A 22,227-nucleotide genomic window follows, 5' to 3' on the forward strand; every position below is an offset into this window, starting at 1 on the left:
TCTTTTGTGTTCATGGCTACCAGCCTAGTCCAACCCATTATCTTCTCATCTGGATGTCTTCATTAACCTGCTAAACTGTGCCCTTTGTTTCTATTCTTGGCTTTGCCCTCTACACTCCATTCTCTCTACCCAGCAGATAAAGTAATTTTTTTTTTAATGTAGATGTGTTATGTCATTTCTCTTTTGAAAATCCCTGCAGTGATTTTCATTGCATGGAGAATAAAATCCAAGCTCTATCGAAGTCTGTAAGGCTAGATGAGGCCCCTATGTCTTTGACCTCACTTGTATAATCACACCACACTGAACATTTTCTTGGTTCTCTGGAAAACTCAGCTTGACTTTTATAAGAGCAAACATGTGACATATGTATGATCACCTTATTCTTTTTTTCTCTACTAGTGAGCAGCAAGGGGAAGACTGTACCCTTTACATGGCAGTTCTTACTATTACTGTAAGCCTCTAAAAAAGACAAGGTGTTGAAACACTCAATAGTATTTGTCTTATGGCCATGTGGGCATTTAGGACCCTGTTCCAGGAATTGGGTATCAGTGATGGGGCCTGAAAATTTGCAACTGTACAAATACGAAAGCAATTCACATTTGAAATAACTCCAAAAAGTTCCTGTTTGCATAGCCTAGTTTTCAGCTGATTCCCTTTTCACCAGTTTTCACCAGTTTGTACAGCTCCTGAAATTGTTGACAAGTGGAGTGTCTGTGGTTTTCATAAATGGCCAACTTACTTGGCAAACTTCAACCATCTCTGTTTTATCACCAAGCTACATAGAACTTTCCCAGTTTCTTGTGAGCAAGCCTTTAGTCTGTAGAAACTGCATGCCTGAATTCATATCCTTACAGCGTTTTAGTGGTATAGAAGATGTAAAATAAATCATTTGTTCATGGAAATTTAAGCCATGGTTTTCGTGTTTCAGTGGACAATACTTTCTATGCTTGTTATATACTGTTTATATGTTGATGTATTCTGTTTTTATCATTTTATTTTCAGTTTTAATGACATGAAGATAAATACTCTTTTTTATGATTTATGGTTGGCCAGGACTGTGTCTTTTGAAATATTACATGATATGACAGGGAAAGACACTTAGTTGTTAAACAATAAAATTGTCTTTTAAACATAGTGGTTTGATTCTCACTATTGATGGTTCACCTTGTACTACTTACCTTTTTTTTTATTTGCGTAAGTTCTGAAAGAGTTACCTCATTATAAAATGTAATTTAGACTTGGACAGCAAATATTGCTGTCCTTGTTCATATTTGTTTTATTATACATTTCAGCTGTAGTATTCATGGAAAGTGAATATGCTGAGAAGATGTCATATAAGAGTGCAACAAGTAGATACTAAGGTTCAGTGTGAGGGGACCCCAGGGTTATTTGTACATAGATTTTCTTGTTACACTATGGAGTTGGCCAGTTGGAGTGAGCAGTTCAGATAAATTGTGATGCAAATTCTATTATTTGTTGAGCTGCAGAGTTCTGAATAGATTAAGTTTCAGACTTTTTACCTACAGACTGTGTCCCTTCAGTTTTCTCTATAAGATTTCATTAAGAAAAGGCATAAAGGACATTGGAAAAAATGTATTTAACAAGTGATAAAAATAAGTTTTTTTATTCTCTTTTATCTTTGTCACAAGCCAAACACAGTTTTTACTGTAGCTGGTTGTCATGTATTTGTGGGTCAGGGTGAGGATGGGAGTGGTTATTGATGAATATGTTCACTTAATATTATAATACTTTGTATTAGTTTTGACAATAAATGAATTTTCATGATGGGGAAACTTACTTTTTCAGGTTGAAGCACTTAATAAGTTAAAAACTTTAAATAGTTTAATCAAACTGAATGCAATGAAGCTAAACAGAGCCAAAGGGAAAGAAGCCATGCACACTTGTTTAAAACAGAATGCTTACCGGGAAGCACTCTCTGATCTACAGTCACCTCTGAACCCATGTGTCATCCTCTCAGAACTCTAGTAAGTTGACTGTCTGTGCTGTACTCAGTGAATCTCCCTGAAAACAGCAATGTAGGAAGGATTTCTGGATGACTTCCTTGGGGGAGAGTAGGGCCAGCTGTTAGCCCTAGGAAGTGGAATATAAGTAAAGAAGGAAAATCTTAAAGTCTTCAAAGGTTATTCTTGTGTTCTGTAGGATGTATGCCTATTATCTAAATTTACCTGTGGTGTTACTGAAGGTATTACAGGTTAATCTTTTAATTGTATATAATGAAATTTGTGTTCAATATTATTCTATATAGGAAAATTTCTCTATTTCTGTTTTCTAAAAGTTGAAAATCCTATGTAAACAAAATGTTAGTAACCATCACAGGTTATTTACTAATTAACTTTCCTATTTGGAAATGAGATCTTGAATGAATTTGGAAAACTGTCACTTTTTCATTCCCTACAAAAATAATAATGGATGTTTAGTATATTGGTATTCAAAATTGATCCCTCTTTAAGAAATGAGCTCCTAATATTCCTAATTTCAATCCAGCCCATCTGGCATTACTGCATGCCAATTAAGGCTATCACCTGATTATTTTTCTACTAAGAGAAAATAGTCTGGTACTGACTTCTGCAGATCTAAAAAGAATAGGTAAGGGGTTTTTCCAAGCCTTATCTTCCCTTGCCGTATCTTTACTTTAAAGTGGGCTAATTTTCCCCTTGTTTGATTTCAGTGTTGAAAAGTGTAAATACATGGATTCCAAAATGAAACCTTTGTGGCTTGTGTACAACAACAAGTTTGGTGAGGATTCAGTTGGAGTGATTTTCAAAAATGGTGATGGTATGTATGTTTTTACAGTGCCAGTTTCCTTAGCATTCTTAATTTCTTTTCAGTTTGCTTTATTTGAAAGGTGATGTGTAAATATGTAATATGGTAGCCAAAAGGTAGTCATCAATGGTAATTATGTTGAATGTGGCATGTCATTAAGTCCCTTTTTTGTCCTCTTAGGAAAAGTATATCGTTCTCATAAACCTTCCTCTTTTTCTTACAAAATGTGTCTACTTGTTTGTCAAAAAGTTTGTGAAAAAAAGCAAGAGAATATTTTCAGTTATATATACATCATTCCATGTCAGTAATAACAATTTTGATACTGCTGCCATAATTTTGTATTTTAATTAAAATATGTTACTGACTTGTACTTTAATAAAGCAAATGCCTCTGAAGTAATCACACCAACCAGAAGGCAGTCATTGTTGGCACCACTTGTTAGTTACGTGATTACAGGGAAGTCACAAGATATTCATGGAGTTTAAAGATCTTAATGTCCATGAGGATTACAGCATCTATATGTTGAGTTTATTAAAGGAGTTAAACATAATATATGCTTACAACTGTTTTAAAAAGAAATTATAGTTTTTTGGAAGACATGCAACCCCATTTGACCATATGAATATCATTACGTGGAAGTAAGCAGTTTCACAGCCTACTGTTACCTGAAAATTGAACCCGTCGTGCAATTTCTTAGGTGTTCCTTAAGAACTTCCTGTGCATCCCTTAAAGCAAACAAGAAGGAAAAAACTTAGCAGTGTGAGTTGTGTCAATGCTGTAATACAGCATTACTGTGTTATAACAGTATTATAGCCCTTATACAGTCAAGGCAGCTTACACAAGGTAAACAATAAAAAAATACTTTGAAGTTAACTTCTGAAATAGTGTTACAGGGACATGCTAACCAACAAACATAATATTTAGCACAATGAAATTTGTTCAACTTCAAATTTTTAGGAAAAAAATTAACACAGCATTTGTCAATGGTTTTAGTTAATTCTGGCTGTGTTAGCTAATCTCAAAGTTACTAGCTATAAAATGGAAAGAACTTATAATAAAGCAGGGCATTTTTTTCTTCTTAGATTTACGGCAGGATATGTTGACACTCCAAATGCTGCGCTTGATGGATTTACTCTGGAAAGAAGCTGGTCTGGATCTTCGGTGAGATTTCTAGTGAATTTATTTTTGTTCCATATTATGTTACTCCCACAGCAAAATTTTAAAGGCTTCTTATTAATTCTTTCCCTCCTGTTATTATTAATAGTCATTAAAATATTTATATAGCACTTTACAATTCATAGTGTAATCTCAAATACATTATCTTAGTGAAACCTCAGCAGGTGTAGAACTCATATGTGATGGAGAGTCCACAAAGAAAGAGTAAGTTTGATCTTCCAGTAAATCCTGGACACAAAGCAAGCAAGCATCATATTCTAACCTGTGGTTTTGAAGGTGCTCTCAGAGAGAATGCAGTAGTGGTTGTGGGAGTGGCAAGGCCATGGAAGGGCCTGCCCCTTTTCCTACATAGCCTAGTAACATTGATTCCTCTACCTTCCCAAAAGCCAGTTGTATAGGTGGGTTCAGGGTTTTTAGCTTGCCACTGCTGTTACGTCTAGAGAGTGAACATGGCAGGTTTCATGGCAAAAGACAAAGGAAACACTGAATTTTAAAATACTAACAATTGTCAGATCTTCTAAGATGAAGTGCAGTTGATGATATAATGGCAAACAATGTTGATATATTTATCTACATAAAAATATAAGATTTGAATGTCAACCAACCAAATTAAAAGTCGACTCACACATTCATAATGAACAGGACAGGGGGATAATAATCCTAACTAGTTAAAGAGCTCATAGAAATAAATATTTGGGGAAGAAATGTATATAGGCTATTTGTGCAAGATAAAAATAATGATTACATGAACACTGTCAGTTCTAAAGTAGAAGTACAAATTATAAAAACAATCGGATATCATCAATTTCCTAGCACAGGTTTTAAAATCAAAGTATAGTTATATATCATATTGCTTCTAGGTGTACAACATAGTGATTAGACGATTATATACATTACATGCACCACAGTAAATGTAGTTACCATCTGTCACCATACCAAAATTAGAGTATTATTGACTATATTATTCCCTGTACTGTAATTTTCATCCTCATGACTATGGAAGTTTGTATTGCTTAAACTCCTTCACCTATTTTGCCTCTCCTCTCACTTCTTCCCCTCTAGCAACCAACAGTTTGTTCTCTGTATTTATGATTCTTTGTTTTTATATGTTTGTTTCCTTATTCATTTGTTTTGATTTTTAGGTTCCACATAGAGTGAGTCATATTGTATTTGTCTTTCTTTGTCTCACTTCACTTAGCATAATACCCTTTAAGTCCATTTATATTGTCATGAATGGCAAGATTTCCTTTTTATGGCTGAGTATATTCGTGTGTGTCTGTGTGTGTGCTTACACATGACACTTTATCCATTCATTTGTTGATAGACACCTGGGTTGCTTGCCTATCTTGAGTATCGTAAGTAATGCTGCAGTACACTTAGGGGTACTTTTCAAATTACTGTTTTCATTTTCATTTTCATTTTCTTCAGGTAAATACTCAGAAGTGGAATTTCCAGGTTGTATGGTCTTTCCATTTTTAATTTTTTGAGGAACCTCCATATTGTTTTCCACACTAGCTGCACCAATTTACATTCCCACCAACAGTGCAGGAGGGTTCCCTTTACTCCATGTCCTCGCCAATACTTGCTATTCTTGTCTTTTTGATATTAGCTATTGTGACTGGTATGAGGTGATAACTCATTGTGATTTTGATTTACATTTCCCTGATGATTAGTGATACATAAGCATCTTTTCCTGTGACCATTGGCCATCTGTATGTCTTCGCAGAAATGTCTCTTCAGGTCATCACATTTTCTAATTGGAATATTTGTGGTTTTTTGGTTTCGAGTTGTATGAGTTCTTTATATATTTTGGATATTAATCCTTCATAATTTACAGATATCTTCTCTCATCCAGTAGGTTGCCTTTTCATTTTGATGATGGTTTCCTTCACTGACCAGAAGCTTTTTAGTTTGATGTAGTTCCACTTGTTTATTTTTGCTTTTGTTTCCCTTGCCTGAGGGAATAGGTCCAGAAAAATACTGTTCAAGCTAGTGTCCAAAAGATTACTGTCTATGTTTTTTTAGGAGCTTTGTGGTTTTGGGTCTTATATTTAGGCCTTGAATCCATTAAAAAAATATGTTTGTGTATGGTCTAAGATTGTGGCCAGTATCATTCTCTTGCATGTAGTTGTCCAGTTTTCCCAGTCACCATTTACTGGTGAGACTGTGTTTCCCCCATCATATATTCTAGCCTCCTTTGTTACAGATTATTGACCATATAAATGTGAGTTCATTTCTGGACTCTCTTTTCTCTTCCATTAATCTGTGTTTTTATTTTTCAGGCTAGTACCAGACTGTTTTGATTACTATAACTTTGTATAGTTTGAAATCATGGAGTATGATTCCCCCAGCTTTCTTCTTTCCTAATGTGCTTCACCTATTTGGGGTGTTTTGTGGTTCCATACAAATTTTAGGATTATTTGTTCTGTGAAAAGTGCCACTGGTATTTTGATAGGGATTGCATTGAATTTGTAGATTGCTTTATTGTAGACATTTTAACAATACTAAGTTTTTCAGTTCTTGAGTATGGTACATCTTTCCATTCATTTGTGTTTTCTTCCGTTTCTTTCATCTATGTCAATAGTTTTCAGAGTAGAAGACTTTCACTTCCTTGGTCAAATTTATTCCATGGTATTTTATTCTTTTTGATGGAGTTATAAATGGGATAGTTTCTAGAAGAGAACTAACTTCTCTACTAGTTCATTTTTACTATATAGAAATGCAGCAGATTTCTGTATATTGATTTTGTATACTGTAATTTTACTGAATTTGTTTTCTAGTTCTGTTTTTTGCTGGAGCCTTTAGGGTTTTCTATATTTAATATCACATCTGTAAATAATGATGGTTTTACTTCTTTCTTATCAATTTGTATGCTATTTATTTCCTTTTCTTGTTTAATTGCTGTGGCTAGGGCCTCAAGTACTATGTTGAATAAAAGTGGTGAGTGTGGAATTCCTTGTCTTACTACTGATCTTAGAGGAAAAACTTTCAGTTTTTCACTATTGAGTATGATATTAACATGGGTTTATCTTATATGGCCTTTATTATATTGAGGTATGTTCCTTCTATACCCACTTTGTTGAGAGTTTTTATCATGAATGGATTTTGAGTTTTTTGCAATGCTTCTTCTGAATCTACTGAGATTACTGTACAATTTTTATTTGTCCTTTCATTGATGCAGGTGTTGATTTGCAGGTGTTGAGACATCCTTGAATCCCTGAAATAAATTCCAATTAATCCTGGTGTATGAGCCTTCTAATATATTGTTGAATTAGGTTTACTGATATTTTGTTGAGGAATTTTGCATCTATATTCACCAGGGTTATTGGTCTATATATATGTTTTTGTAGTGTCTGTTGGTTTTAATATCAGGGTGATGCTACCTTGTAGGATGAATTTGGAAGCATTTTGTCCTCTTCTAGTTTGAGAAGGATAGTATTAACTCTTCTTTAAATGCTTGGTAGAATTTAACTGTGAAGCTATCTGGACCCTGGAATTCTGTTTGTCTCGTCCAGTAGTTTTTAACTTACTCGTTCAATTTTGTTATATTAAGTCTGTTCAAGGATTTTCTTTCTTCCTGATTCAGTCTTGGAAGATTGTTTCTAGGAATTTATCCATTTGTTTTAGGTTGTCTAATTGTTGGCATATACTTTTTCATATTAATTTTCCTTTCTATTTCAGGGTGTCAGTTTCAACTTACATTTAATTTCTGATTTATTTGGGTCCTTTCTCTTTTTTTCTTGATGAATCTATCTTTTCACAGAATCAGTTCTTAGTTTCATTGATTTTTGATTTTTTTTTTTTTTTTTTTGTATTGTCTTTTTAGGTCCCAGTTCACTTATTTCCACTCTAAGTATTTCCTTCCTTTTGGTAACTTTGGGCTTTGTCCTTCTTCTCTAGTTCCTTCAGGTGTAAGGTTATATTGTGTTTTTGAGATTGTTTTTGTTTCTTTAGTTTGGCCTGTATTACTATAAACTTCCTTCTTAGTTCTGGTTTTATTTGTCTCCGGGTGTTTTATTTCCTCTTGACCATTGATTGTTTTGTATAGCATGTTGTTTAGTCTCCATATTTTTGTGGTTTTTTTTCAGTTTCTTAACCTTTGTGGTTGGAAAATATGCTTAATATGATTTACAGTCTTCTTAAAAATTGAGACTTTTGTGGGCTAACGTGATCTATCCTGGGGAATGTTCCAGGTGCACTTTAAAAGCGCATACTCTGCTTTTTTTTGGGGGGTGGAATGTTCTCTATATTTAGTCCATCTGGTCTAACGTGTCATTCCACTGTTTGCTTATTGGTTTTCTGTCTAGGTGATCTATCCACTGATGTAAATGTGGTGTTAGAGTCTCCTACTATTATTGTATTGCTGTCAGTTTCTCCCTTTATGTCTATTAATATTTGCTTTCTATATTTAGGTGATCCTCTGTTGGATACATAAATATTTACAATTGCATATATCCTCTTGTTAGATTGATCGCTTAATCATTATGTAATGTCCTTTGACTCTTGTTATAGTTTTTGTTTTGCATGGTGTTTTTGTATGATACAAGCATTCCTACCCCATCATTTTCTTGTATTCCATTTGCATAGAATATCTTTTTCAGTCCCTTCACTTTCAGACTGTATGTGTCTTTTGGTGCAGTGAGTCTCTTTTAGGCAGCATTTTGATGGCTCTTGTTTTTTATCCATTCTGTTAAGTTATGTCTTGGTTGGAGCATTTGTTCTGTTTACATTTAAAGTAATTATTAAGGGTATGTATTTATTGCCATTTTGTCAGTTGTTTTCTGATTTTCTTCTTCTCTGTTCCTTTCTTATTCTCTTGTTCTCTTCCCTTATGATTTGATGGCTCTCTTTAGTGTTATGCTTGTTTTCCTTCCTCTTCATTTTTTTATCAGAGGTTTCTGATTACTGGTTACCACGAAGTTCATATATAATACCATATATATATAGTAGAATATTGATGGTTGTTGAAGTTTGAACACATTCTAAAAGCACTACATTTTTATTCCTCCCTCTACTTTTCAGGTATATTATATCATTTTACATCATTTTATTTTTTGTAAATTTAAGTTGACGTTACTGCTTTTATTTTCTAACCTTCATAATAGCTTTTTAAGTGATTAATCTACTACCCTTACTGTATATGTGCTTTTGCCAGTTAATTTTTTTCCTTTCATAATTTTCTTTCTTCAAGTTTTGGCCTTTTGTTTTCCACTTAAAGAAGTTCCTTTTACATTTCTTGTAAAGCCAGTTAGTTAATGATGGTTTAACTTCTTTAGCTTTTGTGCTTTTGGAAAACTGAACGATACCTTTGCCAGGTAGAGTATTCTTGTAGGTTTTTTACTTTCAGCCCTCTTAATATGTCATATCACCCCCTTCTGGCGTGCAAAGTTTTTCTGCTAAAAAGTTAGATGATAGCCTATGCGATTTCCCTTACATATAACTTTTGCTTTTCTCTTGCTGCTTTTAAGGTCCTTTATCTTTAATTTTTGCCATTTTATTTATATTGATGTGGACTTTCTTGGGTTCATCTTATTTTGAACTCTTTGGTCCTTCATGGATCAAATGTGTGTTTCCTTTCTCAGGTTAGGGAAGTTTTCATCTGTTATTTCTTCACATTAGCTTTCTGCTCATTTCTCTCTTCTTCTTTTGAGACCTCTATGATTTCAGTGTTGTTATACATATTGTTGTCATAGCGGTCCCTTTTTGTCTTCTCATGTGTTTAAATAGTTTTTTTTCCTTTTTGCTCTTTAGCTTGGTTGCTTTCCACTGCCTGGTCTTCCAGATCATTGATCTGTTCTCCTGCATGCTGTAATCTATTGCTGATTCCCTTTTGTGTATTTTTCATTTTAGTTATTGTATTCTTCAGCTTTGGCTAATTTTTGTCTGTTTTCTCTCTCCTTGTTGACATTCCTACCGAGTTGACCCATTTGCCTCTCAAGTCCAATGCTATGTTTATGACCATTATTTTGAACTCCTTATCAGGTAGGTAGATTGCTAATCTCCATTTCATTTAGCTCTTTTTCTGAGGTTTTGAAACCTATTTCTCTGTTTTCTTCTTTTGTCTGAATCTCTGTGTTTGTTTCTGTGTATTAGGTAGGTCAGCTATGTCTTCTGGTCTGGAAAGTATTGGCCTTTCGTAGAAGACATCCTGTGGTGCCCAGTAGCCAGTTCTCCCCCGGTCTCTTCTCTGGGCTGTATGTGCCCTCCTATTGCTGCTTTTGTTGCAGTGGGCAGGGAGTGCCTCAGGCATGGCTGGCTGAAAGGCCTGACTGACTATAGCTGCTTGGGGTGGACTGGTGGTTAGGGTCTGCCCTCAGCTTGCTGTTTGCAGTGACCTGCTACAACTGCCGTGGGTACCTTGGTAGGGCTGAGAGTTCCCTGCTGTACTTGATGTGGGCTGATAGGTGGATGGGGCTATCTGGAGAAGTTGCTTTGAAGGGTTGTCAGTCCACTTGAGACTGCTTACAAGTATGGCGGTGTAGGGGTTGCTTTGGAGAGGCTCCTGTCTGGGTGGGTCCCCAGAGAAATACCAGGTATGGTAAGGCATACTAGCCTTTTAGATGGAGAGTGTCAAAAATGGCTCCAGCAAGCATCTGGTCAGCCAGGCTGAAGGAGGACAAGAAAAATCGTGCCTGCCAATGCTTATGTTCCTGGAGAAAACTCTACAGATCCCTATCTAACAGCATACATCCTAAAATTAGCTAAGACCTTTCCAGCATATATCCTAAAATTAGCCAAGAAATCTCCTCGTATAACTCAGACCCTTTCCAAACTTCTGCTTCTGTGCTGTGTCTCAGATTGTGTGATATAATGCAGTGGCTCTTAAGAATAGTCTCAGTTAACTGTAGTTCTTCTGGCTTTCCCAGAGTTAAACCTTGCTAATGTTTAAAGCCAGACTTTATGGAGGCTCATTTTCCTGGTGCAAGCCACCATGACTGGGGGTACTAGGTGTAGGGCTTGATCCCCTTTCTCCTCTTGTCTATACCTGTGATAACCCTCCTCCTGCTTGTATGTCTCAATATGTTTGTATTGGGGATTTTGTCTGTAAAATCTCTGCATCTCTGATCCTCCTGCCCTCCTTGGTGTGGCCTTCTCTTTATCTTTGCCTGTTAAGGATCTGTTTTGTCCGTCTTCAGGTTGTTTTAAGAGTGAGTAGCATTACATGTAGTTGCCTTGATGTGTCCATGGGAGGTGAGCTCAGAATCTTCCTACTCTTGCCATTTTTCTCTTCTCTTCCCTAGCAAAGATTTTGTTAAATGATAATGATAGTCTATTACAGACACCGTTGATGCAGAAAATTACAAGTATTTTCATATACCATTATAAATTAATATAAATCTGTCCTTACCAAATTTACTTGTACTGTATTCAGTATTTTCAAAATGTACTTTAAAATTAGAAATGTGGACTGAGATTTATGACACAGATGTTCATCTTTGCTTTATTTACAAGAAAAATAATTGAACTACTCTTTTGAACATTTGCTCAGTAGTAGAATAATAATTTTAAAAATTACTAGCTTTCCCATATAACCAAAATCTCAGGTATTTTAAAATAGTGTTTACAGAGGATGGCTACAGTTTAGAGAAAGTGCTTATCTTAAGTTTTGAATGATATAACTGAGATTCAGAAGTATTTTTATACAATTATTTCAATTATACTAAAAAGTCACTGAAAAATGACACACTAAAATGTTAGTGGAAACTGTAAAGTGGTAATAGACATTATTTCTGAGTATTGATTAAAGGCTCTTCCGCCCACCCCTTGTACCCACCATGTCATGTAACTTTTCTCTAGTTGATTCCAGAGGGCAGGTTCCCAGGTGGTGATGGTGGTAGTGGTGGTGTTTTCTGTGCCCCTTCCCACATACTTGGCCTCTTTTGCATCCCTTCCATCTGGCTGTTTCTTAGTTGCAATAAATAGTAATTATTCATTACTATTGTAATAGAATGATTAATAATTATTACTATTATTTATAATAATTATTAATAATACAAATTGGTATTAATAATAAACTTTATAGTATTATTAGTAATTATTGAATAGAATTACAGTTATTACTATGGTAATAAATCAATAATAGTAAGTAAAAAGTTTCCCTGAGCTCTGTGAGTTATTCTAGGAAATTATCAAACCTGAGGACCAGGTTCTGTGAACCCCTGATTTATAGCTGGTTGGTCAGATGCATGTACCCCCTTTTTTTTGTTTAATTAAGGAGAAAAAGAACATTAAGCATGTTTCATGATATAATATGGGTCCATACAGTTTCATACTTTTTTTTCTATGCTAGGTAATAATGATTAATGTCATGTTTTACCTAGTTCTTTGTATTTTATTTTTTTAAATTGTGGACTACCTGAAACATGAGAGTATAAAAGATAATTTACAACAATTTTTATCTTCTTACATCCAGATCTAATAAATGCATTTTGCAATTAAATGACAAATGTTAACATGTTTCTGTATTTCTTTTTTAAAAGAAGGAATTAAATATGCAGATAAAGTGATCCTATTAATTTATAGGAATTTCATCCTATTTGTCTTTGTTGCATCTCAGAATTAACCACTATTCTGAAGCTGAAATGTATATATATATAAAGAGCTCTGGCCATTTTTTAATCAGATTATGTGCTTTTTGTTTGTTGAGATAAGTGAGCTCTTTATATATTTTGGATATCAACCCTTTATCAGATCTTTCATTTATGAATATATTCTCCCATACTGTAGGATGCCTTTTTGTTCTATTGATGGTGTCCTCTGGTGTACAGAAGCTTTTCTGCTTCATACACTCCCACTTGTTCATTTTTGCTTTTCTTTCCCTTGTCTGGGGACATATTTTCATGAAGAAGTTTATCATGTTTATGTCTAAGATATTTTTGCCTATGTTTTTTTCTAAGAGTTTTATGGTTTCATGACTTACATTCAGGTCTTTGATTCACTTTGAATTTACTTTTGTGTATGGGGTTAGACAATGATCCAGTTTCATTCTCTTAGATGTAGCTGTCCAGTATTGCCAACACCAGCTGTTGAAGAGGCTGTCATTTCCCCATTGTATGTCCATGGCTCCTTTATCATATTTAATTGACCATATATGTTTGGGTTAATGTCTGGAGTCTCTATGCTGTTCCACTGGTCTGTGGGCCTGTTCTTGTGCCAGTACCAAATTGTCTTGATTACTGTGGCTTTGTAGTAGAGCTTGAAGTTGGGGAGCAAGATCCCCCCCCCCCACACACACACACTTTATTCTTCCTTCTCAGGATTGCTTTGGCTATGCAGGGTCTTTGGTGTTTCCATATGAATTTTTGAACTATTTGTTCCAGTTTGTTGAAGAATGCTGTTGGTAATTTGATAGGAATTGCATTTAATCTGTATATTGCTTTGGGCAGGATGGCCATTTTGACAATATTAATTCTTCTTAGCCAAGAGCATGGAATGAGTTTCTATTTGTTAGTGACCTCTTTAATTTCTCTTAAGAGTGTTTTGTAGTTTTCAGGGTATAGGTCTTTCGCTTCTTTGGTTAGGTTTATTCCTAGGTATTTTATTCTTTTTGATGCTATTGTGAATGGAATTGTTTTCCTGATTTCTCTTTCTCTTAGTTCATTGTTAGTGTATAGAAAAGCAACAGATTTCTGTGTATTAATTTTGTATCCTGCAACTTTGCTGAATTCTGATATTGGTTCTGATCGTTTTGGAGTGGAGTCTTTAGGTTTTTTTATGTACAATATCATGTCATCTGCAAATAGTGACAGCTTGACTTCTTTACCAATCTGGATTCCTTGTATTTCTTTGTTTTGTCTAATTGCCATGGCTAGGACCTCCAGTACTATGTTGAATAACATTGGGGAGAGTGGGCATTCCTGTCTTGTTCCCGATCTTAGAGGAAAAGCTTTCAGCTTCTCGCTGTTAAGTATGATGTTCGCTGTGGGTTTATCATTTATGGCCTTTATTATGTTGAGATACTTGCCTTCTGTACCCATTTTGTTGAGAGTTTTTATTATGAATGGATGTTGAATTTTGTCTAATGCTTTTTCAGCATCTGTGGAGGTGATCGTGTGGTTTTTGTCCTTTTTGTTTATGTGGTGGATGATGTTGATGGATTATCGAATGTACCATCCTTGCATCCTGAGATGAGTCCCACTTGGTCATTGTGTATGATCCTCTTAATGTATTTTTGAATTTGGTTTGCTAATATTTTGTTGAGTATTTTTGCGTCTATGTTCATCAGGGAAATTGGTCTCTAATTTTCTTTTTTGGTGGGGTCTTTGCCTGCTTTTGGTATTAGGGTGATGCTAGCTTCATAGGATGAGTTTGGGTGTATTCCTTCCTATTCTATTTTTTGGAAAACTTTAAGGAGACTGGGTATTATGTCTTTTCTGTATGTGTGTGATAAAATTCCGCTGTAAATCCATATGGCCCAGGGGTTTTGCTCTTGGGTAGTTTTTTTTATTACCACTTCAGTTTCTTTGCTGGTAGTTGATCTGTTTAGATTTTCTGTTCTTCCTTGGTCAGTCTTGGAAGGTTGTGTTTTTCTAGGAAGTTGTCCATTTCTTCTAGGTTTTCCAGTTTTTTTGCATATGGGTTTTCGTAGTATTCTCCAATAATTTTTTGTATTTTTGTTCAGTCTGTCGTGATTTTTCCTTTCTTGTTTCTGATTCTGTTGATGTGTGTAGATTCTCTTTTTCTCTTAAGAAGTCTGGCTAGGGGCTTATCTATTTTGTTTATTTTCTCAAAGAACCAGCTCTTGGTTTCATTGATTTTTTTTTTTTTTGTATTGTTTTATTCTTCTCAATTTTATTAATTTCTTCTCTGATCTTTATTTTGTCCCTCCTTCTGCTAACTTTAGGCCTCATTTATTCTTCTTTTTTCCAATTTCAAGAATTGTCACTTTAGACTATTCATTTGAGATTGTTCTTTCTTCTTTAAATATGCCTGGATTGCTATATACTTTCCTCTTAGAACTGCTTTTGCTGAGTCCCATAGAAGTTGGGGATTTGTGTTGTTGTCATTTGTCTCCATATATTGCTTGATCTCTATTTTTTTTTTTTTTTAGATAATTATTTTTTATTGAAGGGTAGTTGAAAAACAGTATTACATTAGTTTCAGGTGTACAACACAGTGATTCAACATTTATGTACATGATAATTCTAGGTACCAGCTATCACCATACCAAGTTGTTACAATATTTTGACTATATTCCTTATGCTATACATTACATCCCGGTTACTTATTTATTTTACAATTGGAAGTGTGTATATATATATATATTTTTTGTGTGTGTGTGAGGGTATCCCTCATATTTATTGATCAAATGGTTGTTGACAACAATAAAATTCTGTATATGGGGGTCAATGCTCAATGCACAATCATTAATCCACCCCAAGCCTAATTTTCGTCAGTCTCCAATCTTCTGAAGCATAACGAACAAGTTCTTACATGGAGAACAAATTCTTACATAGTGAATAAGTTACATGGTGAACAGTACAAGGGCAGTCATCACAGAAGCTTTCGGTTTTGCTTATGCATTATGAACTACAAACAGTCAGTTCAAATATGAATACTCATTTGATTTTTATACTTGATTTATATGTGGATACCACATTTCTCTCTTTATTATTATTATTTTTAATAAAATGCTGAAGTGGTAGGTAGATACAAGATAAAAGTAGAAAACATAGTTTAGTGTTGTAAGAGAGCAAATGTAGATGATCAGGTGTGTGCCTGTAGACTATGTGTTAATCCAAGCTAGACAAGGGCCATAAAACATCCACATATGCAGAAGATTTCTCTCAGAATAGGGGGGGAGGTTCTAAGCCTCACCTCTGTTGATCCCCAATTTCTCACCTGATGACTCCCCTGCGACTGTGCCTGTCTTAGGTTGTTCCTCCCTTGAGGAATCTTACCCATCTCTGGCTAACCAGTCATCTTCCGGGGCCATACAGGGAAATGTAAAGTTGGTAAGTGAGAGAGAAGCCTTATTGTTTGAAAAGGTTAGCTTTTTACTTCTTTGCATATTAATGCCCTGTGGCTTCTACGCCCAGCATTTGTCTTGAGGTGTCTTTACCAGTTGGAAGAATTATGATACTCGGTAAATTCAATATGAGGCACGAATTCTATTTAAGGGTTGTAGTTAGGAAGGAAGAAGAAAAGCTATAGAGGTAGCAGGCGGAAGAAAACATGGGAAGATTGATTATTTCTTTGACATATCTTCTTGTAGAGTAACTTCAGCATGTATAGGTTTTAAACTACTAATTAAATTGTATACACACATTAACATAATAGGAGTACAGTTACATAACCAAAGCAGACCTATAATTACCAGCCATCTCCAGTGAAATCAAGAAAACCAGTTAGGCACCTTAGGCATTTGTGAAAACTTACCTATGATATGGTGGACATTGTCCAACTGAACTTGAACAGTCTGAGAGAAATCAGACAAATTAAAACAACCCATTCCTGGGGACTGTTCACATCCCATATGTTCTTTTAACAGTACATAGTCTGTAGTTGTAAGATTTTGGAGCGCTACAATTTGCACTTCTCCTAATTCTTGGTTGAGTTCCAACAGTATAGATCCAGTCAAATTTGTTGTTTTACTGTATGCACAGGCCAGCTTAGATATCTCCTTCCTCATTCCCATGGCTAGTCCAGGAACTGGTGGGATGAGTGCATCTACAGCTGTAGCAGTGCGTGGATCTTTGTTGGGGTTTTTTTGATGATCATCTTCTGGCATGAGTCTTCCAGAGAGTGCTGATGTTGGAAGTTCTCTTTCATATTGTATCTTAGTTGATTTTCGGGGTAGCCAAATTAGGCTTTGATCCTCTGTATATACACAAACAGGCCCTTTGCCTACACTTTTATATGCCCTTTATACCCTTGTGTAGAACTCATTGGAGGTCACCACACAGGAACTGCTTTTTTTTTTTTTTATCATTAATCTACACTTACATGACAAATATTTTGTTTACTAAGCTCTCCCCTATACCAAGTTCCCCCTTAAACCCCTTTACAGTGACTGTCCATCCGTATAGCAAAATGTTGTAGAATCACTACTTGTCAGCTTGATCTCTATTTTAATTTGGTCATTGATCCATTGATTTTTTTAGGAGCATGTTGTTAAGCCTCCATGTGTTTGTGAGCCTTTTTGCTTTCTTTGTACAATTTATTTCTAGTTTTATCCCTTTTTGGTCCGAGAAGTTGGTTGGTAGAATTTCAATCTTTTTGAATTTACTGAGGCTCTTTTTGTGGCCTAGTATGTGGTTTATTCTGAAAAATGTTCCACGTGCACTTGAGAAGAATGTGTATCCTGCTTCTTTGGGGTATAGAGTTCTGTAGATGTCTGTTAAGTCCATCTGTTCTAGTGTGTTGTTCAGTGCCTCTGTGTCCTTACTTATTTCTGTCTGGTGGATCTGTCCTTTGGAGTGAGTGGTGTGCTGATGTCTCTTAAAACTAATGCATTGCATTCTATTTCCTCCTTTAATTCTTTTAGTATTTGTTTCACATATGTTGGTGCTCCTGTATTGGGTGCATATATATTTATAATGGTTATATATACTTGTTGGACTGACCCCTTTATCGTTATGTAGTGTCCTTCTTTATCTGTTAATTTCTTTGTTTTGAAGTCTATTATGCCTGATACTAGTACTGCAACACCTGCTTTTTTCTCCTTATTATTTGCATGAAATATCTTTTTCCATCCCTTGACTTTTAGTCTGTGCATGTCTTTGGGTTTGAGGTGAGTCTCTTGTAAGCAGCATATAGATGGGTCTTGCTTTTTTATCCATTCTGTTACTCTGTGTCTTTTGATTGGTGCATTCAGTCCATTTACATTTAGCGTGATTATTGAAAGATATGTACTTATTGCCATTGCAGGTGTTTGATTTGTGGTTACCAAAGGTTCAAGGGTAGCTTCTTTACTATCTAGACGTCTAACTTAACCCTCTTATTAAGCTATTATAAACACAATCTGATGATTCTTTTTTTCTCTCCCTTTTTATTCCTCCTCCATTCTTTATATGATAATTGTTTTATTCTGTACTCTTTTGTGTTTCCTTTGACTGCTTTTGTGAGTAGTTGATTTTATTTTTTGCCTTTAGTTAATATTTGGTTTCTCTGCTTTCTTCGCTGTGATCTTATTTTCTCTGTTGACATCTATTTAGCGTTAGCAGTGCTTCCATCTTGAGCAGTCCCATTAAAATATCCTGTAGAGGTGGTTTGTGGGAGGCAAATTCCGCAAACTTTTGTTTGTGTGGGAATTTTTTAATGCCTCCTTCATATTTAAATGATATTCATGCTGGATACTGTATTCTTGGTTTAAGGCCCTTCTGTTTCATTGTGTTTAATATATCATGCCATTCTCTTCTGGCCTGTAAGTTTTCTGTTGAGAAGTCTGATGATAGCTTGATGGGTTTTCCTTTGTAGGTGACCTTTTTTCTCTGTCTGGCTGCCTTTAATACTCTATCCTTGTCTTTGATCTTTGCCATTTTAATTATTATATGTCTCGGAGTTGTCCTCCATGGGTCCCTTGTTTTGGGAGTTCTTTGGGCCTCCATGGTCTGAGAGACTATTTCCTCCCCCAATTTAGGGAAGTTTTCAGCAATTATTTCTTCAAAGACACTTTCTATCCCTTTTTCTCTCTTCTTCTTCTGTTACTCCTATAATGCGAATATTGTTCCTTTTGGATTGGTCACACTGTTCTCTTAATATTCTTTCATTCCTGGCGATCCTTTTATCTCTCTCTTCCTCAGCTACTCTGTATTCCTGTTCTTTGATTTCTATTCCATTAATTCCCTACTGCACCTCATCCAGTCTGTTCTTAGGTCGTTCCAGAGGTTGTTTTATTTCCATATTCTCCGTCTCTACTTGCTCCTTTAGCTCTTGCATATTTCTCTGCAGGTCCATCAGCATAGTTATGACCTTTATTTTGAATTCTTTTTCAGGCAGATTGGTTAAATCTATCTCCTCAGGCCCTCTCTCAGGGGTTGTCTTGGTAATTCTGGACTGGACCAGATTCTTCTGCCTTTTCTTGGCAATAGAGGTAGCTGTATGCAGGTAGCAAGTGTGTCAGCTGGGAGAACAAAGTCCTTTTCTGTTTGCTGGTCGCCTTGCCCTTTTCCACTGCCTGTGTCAGTTACCTGCACTCCTGGAGCAGCCTCCAGGTTGATCCCCTATTCTGCTGTGGGTGTGATTGCCGTCAGGGTAACCCAGAGCCCTGCGGGGAGTGGCAGGCGCACCGGGTGTGCTGTCCTTCGAAAGAGGCGCTCTTAGGTGCCTTGTTTTGGTTTCTTCTCCCAGAACCGTGCAGCTGCGTGCTGGCAGCAGCATTTGGGTCTGTCCCCGCGGCTGCGTGCCGGGAGGAGATTCTGGGTGGCTGCTCGGGGTGCGTCTGCTCCCGGGCCACTCCACCGCTGTCACAGGCATGCTTGGCCACTGCCAACACCAGTGCGCGCTCTCATTCCCGGGCCACTCCGCTGACGCCGCTCTTAGGCTACTGGGCTGCTGTGTCCAGGGCCACACCAGCCAGGGAAACAACTGGAAGGCTACTTACTGCCGTGAGGGGCTTCAGAGCTGCGCTGCCGCCCTGGGGGTTAGGGCGCCTGACGTTCCCCCAGATTCCCAGCTGCTGTACTGAGTGTGCTGGGATGCTTCCGTCCAGCTGTGAGGTCCCTGTCCCATTAAGACCTTCAATAAGCACTCACTTTTCTTTTGTCCCAGGTGAGCCAGTTGCGGGAACCCGCTTCCAGATTTTGCTTTTCCGTTTCTCTCATATCCAGCACACCTTGCACTGTCTGTCTGTGCTCCCGGTGTGGATGACTAGGGCTGGTTACTTAGCAGTCCTGGGCTTTCACTCCCTCCCTGCTTTGACTCCTTTCCTCCCGCCAGGGAGCTGGGGTTGGGGGAGGGCTTGGGTCTCCCCAGGCCGCGGCTTGTGTCTTACCCCCTTTGTGAGGTGCTGAGTTCTTGCAGATGTAGATGTAGCCTGGCTGTTGTACTGTATCCACTGGTCTCTCTTTTAGGAATAGTTGTATTTGTTGTATTTTCAAAAATATATATCGTTTTGGGAGGAGATTTCTGCTGCCCTACTCATGCTGCCATCTTGGCTCCTCCCCTTCCCTGTAATCTTATCTTAAAGATACTCTCTTTTATTTTATATTGCAAATTTTAAATTTGGTGTACTTTTCCATTCTGTTTCTACAAAGGGTGGGTCCTCGTGTTGATTTTTTGTTGTTTAGGTTTTACTTACTACTGTTTATCCTCAATGGTTATTTGACTCTAAGAGATATTTTTTCTCATTTTGAGTCAATTATGAGGTTGAGAATTGTTTAGTTCATCAGTGTTTTCAAATTTATTGCTATACATTTTTTAATGACATTCTCTTATAATTTTATAACTTCTATGTTTAATTGTTTTCTCCTTTTTCATGGGTAAAATGGAATACACTGTTTTCTTCTTTTTAGTCATTTAGAAGTTTGCTTTTTAGTATTTTAGAAGAATAAGCTTCTGATTTTGTTGATTTTTTTTTTTGTATTTTATCATTGATTACCTCTTCATGGTTTCCTTCCTTTTACTTATGTTTATTCTGTTCTGAATTTTTGAAATGAACACTTAGAACATTAATATGTAATCTTTTTTCATACATAAAATTAAAACTGTAAGTTTCCTCTTCCTACTGCCTTAGCTGCAACCCACAAGTTTTACAATATACTTATTTAAATTCTCTTTAATAATACACTAAATTATATAAAATTCCATTCTAAATGTTTCATAATTTCCATTTTTATTTCTTCAACTCTTGGACTAGTTTAAATTATTTTAAACATCCAAACACATTGTATTTATTTTTGTCTCTGATTTCTAATTTTATTTCATATTGTCAGATTATGTGGTCTGTATCACATCAGTGTTATATTTCTTACAAACTTTCTTATGCCTTAAATAAACGTTCAGTTTCTCTAAAAATATCGCTTGTGATTGAAAATATTCCAGATGCTGTAATTATTGGCTGCAAGGTTATATTTCCTTTATCAGTCTTGTTGATTGTGTCTACATCTATACTCTCAGTAAATTTTTACCTCTTTGTCACTTCAGAGGTATGTTGAAATTTCCCATTGTATTGACGTTTGTCTATTTCTGCCTATAGTAAAAACCTTTTTCTCATTGGGTTTTAATTTGCATTTTCTTCATGATTAATGACTTTGGTCAGCTTTTCGTGTTTGTTGGTCATTTATGTATTTTCTTTGGAGAAATATCTGTGTAAGTTTTTGCTCATTTTTGAATTGGGTTGTCTTTTAATTTTTGAATTATATGAGTTATTTGTATATTTTGGATATTAAATTCATTATTTTCAAATATTTTCTCCCATTCTGTGGCTTTTCTCTTCACCTTCTCTATAATGTCCTTTGATGCACAAATTTTTTAATTTTGATGATGTCCAGTTTATCTTTTTTTTGTTTGTATATTTTGTGCCAGGTCTAAGAAAACATTGCCTAATCCAGTGTCATCAGAATTTACACCTCTGTTTTCTTCCAAGAATTTTTAGTTTCAGCCCTTATATTGGAGGTCATCAGTACAATTTTGGTTAAATAATTTTATATGTTGTGTGATAGGAGTCCAGTTTTATTCTTTTGTATTTGAATATCTGGATCATCTTTGAAAAGATTATTTCTTCATTGAATTGCCTTGGCATTCTTGGGGAACATCAAATGACTATAAATGTGAGGGGGTTGTCCTGGATTCTAAGTTCTATTTTATTGATCTATATATTTGCTTTTTGCACATTCCTATTTACTGTAGCATTGTAGCAAGTTTTGAAATGAGGAGTCCCCCATCTTTTATTCTCCCATCTTTTATTTGTCTGGGAATGTCTTAATTTCTCCTTTGTTTTTGAAGAACAGTTTTACTGGATATTGAACTCTTGTTTGACAGTCTTCTAGTACTTTGAATATGTCATCCTTCTGTCCTCCCATGTTTTCTATTGAAGATCCCCAATAAGTGATATTGTACCTCCTCTTGCTGCTTTAAAGATTCTCTTTTTTTTCCATCTTGACAATTTGATTATAATGTTTGATTAAACTCCTCCTTGGAGTTTATCCAACTTTAAATTCATTGAGCTTCTTAGGTGTGTATGTTAATGTTTTTCATCAAATTTCAGAAGTTTTCAGCTATACTTAAAAAATATACTCTTCTGCCCTATTCTCATCTCCTTCTGAGACTACCAGTGTGCTTGTTGGTATGCTTGATGGTATTCCACAGTTCCCTGAGGCTCTGTTC

At 35.8% G+C, this 22,227-nt stretch overlaps 1 protein-coding gene across 11 annotated transcripts in view; it reads left to right on the forward strand.

Moving 5' to 3' along the window:
• Positions 1-22,227, forward strand: part of PIK3CB (phosphatidylinositol-4,5-bisphosphate 3-kinase catalytic subunit beta) — a 265,299-nt gene that overhangs the window by 209,822 nt on the left and 33,250 nt on the right. For all 11 annotated transcript variants that reach the window (XM_036877283.2, XM_036877281.2, XM_057498687.1 and 8 more), the window contains 3 exons: positions 1,807-1,985; positions 2,690-2,796; positions 3,867-3,945. In XM_036877283.2, coding sequence (XP_036733178.1) covers positions 1,807-1,985; positions 2,690-2,796; positions 3,867-3,945 — 365 coding nt within the window. The remainder of the gene's footprint in view (positions 1-1,806; positions 1,986-2,689; positions 2,797-3,866; positions 3,946-22,227) is intronic.

This window comes from Manis pentadactyla, chromosome 1 (assembly GCF_030020395.1).
Source record: "Manis pentadactyla isolate mManPen7 chromosome 1, mManPen7.hap1, whole genome shotgun sequence".
NCBI lineage: Eukaryota > Metazoa > Chordata > Mammalia > Pholidota > Manidae > Manis > Manis pentadactyla.